Source organism: Priapulus caudatus, unplaced genomic scaffold (assembly GCF_000485595.1).
Source record: "Priapulus caudatus unplaced genomic scaffold, Priapulus_caudatus-5.0.1 Scaffold970, whole genome shotgun sequence".
Classification (NCBI taxonomy): Eukaryota; Metazoa; Priapulida; class Priapulimorpha; order Priapulimorphida; family Priapulidae; genus Priapulus; species Priapulus caudatus.
The window spans coordinates 26,621-32,418 of NW_014578031.1; the positions used below are offsets into that span (position 1 = coordinate 26,621).

Below are 5,798 nucleotides of genomic sequence, written 5' to 3' on the forward strand. Positions count from 1 at the left end.
TCTGTTTGCTAATTAAAATTTCAGCTGAAAATTAAAATATCCAATCTCATCCCTGCAAATAGACATTGGATTAATAATAAATAAACTTGGTTAGATGGATAGATATCATGCAGTAATGCACAAGACAGTGACCATCGTCATTGATAATCACTATTGATGGTTAATCGTTACATCTACGTTGCTGCTCTTTCAGTTTCATGCACCCCAAAATTGTTTCAGTCACTTTATTGATATGCCAGCTGTCCAATAGCTAATGCTAGGCATCGAGTCGTCCAAGATAAAATGTCATAACAAAGATATTTAAATATCCACCTTCTACTGATACTTTGAAGTGGTACTGACTGTACAGGTTTTCCCCACACACAGTGCCTATGTGGTAGATGCTACTGGCTTGTACAGATGCACCCCCAACTAAGAAACCCTGGCCACTGGCCCCTTTAATTTGTGGTGAATGCTGGTCTGTAGGTAGAGCTTTAAAATGATGTTCTGGGTCTGTGCTGGGTGTGTCTTGTACCCTGTTAGTGTTACTGCTGTGGTAACGGAGTCGATTTAGACCAGAAGACACAAAGAGAGATAGAGAACTTAAATTAGATATAACATCAGGAGTTAATAAAGACAAATTGTCTTTATTAACTCCTGATGACATGATGATTATAATGCAGCAGATCTATGTTTCACAGTTGAGCAATGCCTGATTTACTGACCCAAACGGGCATACAAATGATTTAGCCTTGGAGTTATAATTGGAGTATATTATTATTATTTCACAGGTCCACGATGGGCTTCATGGAATATAGGCATATTCCTTTGTATAAGGTGTGCTGGTATACATCGAAATTTAGGAACTCATATATCTAAAGTAAAGTCTGTGAATTTGGACACATGGAGTCCCGACCAGGTTGAGGTAATTGCCTTTTAATATTTTTTATAACACAGCTTTAACTTAAAGTAATATTAAAATTATTTCAATAAAAATATATTGGCCATATCAGCACAAGATATTATGCGAATATAATGTCATGTGTGATTGACAGACACAGCTGTCTTCACGAATGCAGCATTAAACTAGTTTATTTTTAGCCTGCAAAAATGGCTAAAACATTTCTTTTATTATATTGGCAGAAATTAATTACTGATCAGATAACGAGCAAAAATGCAACGTGATTCACTAGGCTTGGTTTTGTGTTGTTTCAGTCGATGACAGAGATGGGAAACAGTCGTGCGCGTGCAGTGTATGAAGCGAACCTTCCTGATGGCTTCAGAAGACCCCAGACAGACTCGTATCCGTTATACTTCCATACTTTATTTGAGAGCCAGAATGTCTTTTACATTAGTGGGAGGACTACCATGAATATTTTAGGATAATCACTATATTGATATAAATTCACTTTGAAATATTTTATATGATACAGGGTTCTCCAAGCTTTTTCATTATAGCATGGCGGGTGCTGCCTTTACGGTCCTAGTTGCAAATCGCCGAAGGCGGTTTGCGTGCTAGGGTGGTCCGGGGGCTATGATATTTAGCATGGCGGCTATGATACTTAGAGTGGCGGGTGCATTTTAGGATGGCGGGGCTTGACGATAGCCTGGCGTTCCGCCAGGCAATAAGTGCTCTTGGAGAACCCTGTGATAGTATAAACAGGGTAAAGAGCTTGGGAATGGTGTAGAAGTGGATTTATAGATGGTGGGAAATTAAAAATAGAGGTGCAGATCAAGTTAGGTTTCCTGAATGCGGTGAAGTAGTTCTTTAGAGGCTTTTATACGGCAGAAGTACGAACAGAAGCGGTACATAGCAAAGGAATGGGTGCCACCAGCAAGACCCACAGGAAAGGTAAGTGTTATACCAGTACAGTCTGTCTGTAGCTCTTTTGTTTCTATCCCTAGCTCTATCCTAGTTTTCATTGGCAGGCATGTAAGACACTAGAAAGTCAGCACATGTTAAAGTTACATTTTATGCTGAAGTGTGTGTAATAACTGGTTTGTTTTTAAACCTGTCATTTGCATTTTCTTTCTCAAAATGTTATAATTCAAAATGAGTAGATAAGAGTAATTGTCCCAGTTACGATATAAGGAACAGAGTATGTTCAAATAGAATGTTTGCATTTTACCGAACGTATATCATAGGTTGTGGTGTAACTAAACCGGATGTGGTATGCCTTTATTCGCTAGGCAATACTTCTTGCTAGTGAAGATGCTGACAAGAAAAAACCTCGATCACGTCCAACCCCGAAAGTTGCTTCCGAACCATACCTGGTAAGTCAACAATGTCGTAAGCTTCCTGCAATTCCTTCTCAGAGATACACGGCATGAAATTAGCCAAAATGTGAACAGGCCCACCCAAAATTTTAAACAGGCCTTTACAAGATTGAACAGGCCCTTAATTTTGTTCAATTTATTCCATTATTAATCAAAGTATTAGCTTTGTGTTTATTAGGCATACTCGTAGTATTTCAGTATTTCATTGCTATCAGTGGAGTTCTACCGTTTGACCCCTTACATGGACAAACTCCTCATCCCAGAGCAGGCAGGTTTCAGACCAGGAAAATCCTGGGATCTATGTTTCACAGTTGAGCAATGCCTGATTTACTGACCCAAACGGGCATTACAAAATGATTTAGCCTTGGCAGTATATAATTGGAGATTATATATTATTATTTCACAGCGTCCACGATGGGCTTCATGGAATAGTAGGCATATTCCTTTGTATAAGGTGTGCTGGTATACATCGAAATTTTAGGAACTCATATATCTAAGTAAAGTCTGTGAATTTGGACACATGGAGTCCACGACCAGGTGAGGTAATTGCCTTTTTAATATTTTTCTATAACACAGCTTTAACTTTAAAGTAATATAAAATTATTTTCAATAAAGAATATATTGCCATATCAGCACAAGATATTATGCGAATATAATGTCATGTTGTGATTGACAGACACAGCTGTCTTCACGAATTGCAGCATTAAACTAGTTTTATTTTTAGCCTGCCAAAAATGGCTAAAACATTTCTTTTATTATTGGCAGAAATTAATTACTGATCAGATAACGAGCAAAAATGCAACGTGATTCACTAGGCTTGGTTTTGTGTTGTTTCAGTCGATGACAGAGATGGGAAACAGTCGTGCGCGTGCAGTGTATGAAGCGAACCTTCCTGATGGCTTCAGAAGACCCAGACAGACTCGTATCCGTATACTTCCATACTTTATTTGAGAGCCAGAATGTCTTTTACATTAGGGAGGACTACCCATGAATATTTTAGGATTAATCACTATATTGATATAAATTCACTTTGAAATATTTTATATTATACAGTTCTCCAAGCTTTTTCATTATAGCATGGCGGGTGCTGCCTTTACGCGTCCTAGTTGCAAATCGCCGGAGGCGGTTTGCGTGCTAGGGTGGTCGGGGGCTATGATATTTGGCATGGCGGCTTATGATACTTTAGAGTGGCGGCGTGCATTTTAGGCATGGCGGGGCTTGACGATAGCCTGGCGTTCCGCAGGCAATAAGTCTCTTGGAGAACCTGTGATAGTATAAACAGGGTAAAAGAGCTTGGGAATGGTGTAGAAGTGGATTTATAGATGGTGGGAAATTAAAATAGAGGTGCAGATCAAGTTAGGTTTCCTGAATGCGGTGAATAGTTCTTTAGAGGCTTTTATGACGCAGAAGTACGAACAGAAGCGGTACATAGCAAAGGAATGGGTTGCACAGCAAGACCCACAGGAAAGGTAAGTGTTATACCAGTACAGTCTGTCTGTAGCTCTTTTGTTTCTATCCCTGCTCTATCCTAGTTTTCATTGCGCAGGCCATGTAAGGACACTGAGAAAGTCAGCACATGTTAAAGTTTACATTTTATGCTGAAGTGTGTTGTACATAACTGGTTTGTTTTTAAACCTGTCATTTGCATTTTCTTTCTCAAAATGTTATAATTCAAAATGAGTAGATAAGAGTAATTGTCCCAGGTACGATATAAGGAACAGAGTATGTTCAAATAGAATGTTTGCATTTTACCGAACGTATATCATAGGTTGTGTGTAACTAAACCGGATGTGGTATGCCTTTATTTCGCTAGGCCGATACTTCTTGCTATGTGAAGATGCTGACAAGAAAAAACCTACGATCACGTCCAACCCCGAAATGTTGCTTCCGAAACCATACCTGGTAAGTCAACAATGTCGTAAGCTTCCTGCAATTCCTTCTCAGAAGATACACGGCATGGAAATTAGCCAAAATGTGAACAGGCCCACCAAAATTTTAAACCAGGCTTTACAAGATTGAACAGGCCCTTTAATTTGCTTCAATTTATTCCATTATTAATCAAAGTATTAGCTTTTGTGTTTATTAGGCATACTCGTTAGTATTTCAGTATTTCATTGCTATCAGTGGAGTTCTACGTTTGACCCCTTACATGGACAAACTCCTCATCCCAGAGCAGGCAGGTTTCAGACCAACGGAAATCCTGTACAAGCCAACTCCTTAACCTTACCCAGTACATCGAAGTACGGTTATTGAAAAGAGGGTTAAATTACTGGAGCAGCTTTTGTTGACCTCTCCGCAGGCCTTACGACACCAGTCAACCAATCGAATTCTAACCAAAAACCTTTATACCAGCTAGTAAAGAGGATGTGAAGACTAGCAGACTAATCAGGGAACCATGTTGGCAAAACAGGCGGTTTTTCGTGGATCTCATGGTAACCGCACAGCAGATTGCGCGTATGACAGAAAAATGGCCTCCCTCAAGGATACTGGCGCCTGCCTCTCTTTAATCTATACACAAATGACCATGCAAATTAACACAAAGACACAGAGAGTTTCCTGCTTTATTTTGGCAAGAATGACCTCTGCATTGCTTCAAAAAAACCAGTCTCTTTGCGAAGCGAAGGTCCATCACCGATGCTCTCGCAGGCCTAACCACCTAGCTACACAGCAAACCATCTACGAGCCAATCCTGCGGGAAAACTCAGAATAAGTTCCTTCCATCTAAAGAACAAGCAGCGGAACCGCCAACTGAAAGTCAAATGGTATGACAAATGGCTGAAACATACCTATAGCCCAGTCTACCTACGGTGTTACTTTAGACGTTCGCCTAACTTACAAGAAATCACATTCATCAAGACAAAAGGCACAAGTATGTGGGTGCCAGAAACAGTATTCTAAAGAAGTTGCGCCAATACTTTAAATGGGGAACAAGACGCCGCGGACAATCAGAACCACTGCTATTCGCCTGTTGCTACTCTGACCGGCTGAGTTGCGTGCCTGTATGGAGTTAGGTCGCCCCATGCTGCAAAAATTGACCCAGCTTCTGAACATTGCCTGCCAGAGCATTTCTGGCATGCTTGAGACCAACCAAACCGTAGATGACCCTCTACCTGCTCTGTGGCCATCGCTTCCCCCACACGTTAGACGAAGATGGCTTCATCCCAAGGTAGAGAAAAGAAACTTAACCAAGGAGAATGACCCCCGCCACGCCCCTCTCAGCATGAAACAGTAAAGAAGAGACTAAAGTCCAGGCACAGTTTCATCCACGCCGTTCAACCCTGGCGATGGCCAACCTCCAAAACTACAGGATCGCCCAATGGTCAAAGCACTTCAGGCAAGCCAACATAAGCTTTCACTGCAGACCCCAGGAATCCCTCCGCCCGGAGCCAACGTAGGTATGGCCGACGTGGTTGTGCCATAAATCGCCTCAGGACAGGTTTTGGTCGATGTAGGGCACTCATGCAGAAATGGGGATACACTGAAGATGGTCCAATCGAATGCGACTGCGGGGAGGACCAGACTATGGGACATCTCCTGAAATG

General features: G+C 41.2%; 1 protein-coding gene across 3 annotated transcripts in view; it reads left to right on the forward strand.

The window, feature by feature from the left end:
- LOC106814738 (stromal membrane-associated protein 1-like) overlaps window positions 1–5,798 on the forward strand; it is an 18,624-nt gene that overhangs the window by 6,259 nt on the left and 6,567 nt on the right. For all 3 annotated transcript variants that reach the window (XM_014819085.1, XM_014819087.1, XM_014819088.1), the window contains exons 2-5: window positions 771–904; window positions 1,195–1,280; window positions 1,741–1,831; window positions 2,170–2,253. In XM_014819085.1, the coding sequence (XP_014674571.1) occupies window positions 771–904; window positions 1,195–1,280; window positions 1,741–1,831; window positions 2,170–2,253 (395 nt within the window). The remainder of the gene's footprint in view (window positions 1–770; window positions 905–1,194; window positions 1,281–1,740; window positions 1,832–2,169; window positions 2,254–5,798) is intronic.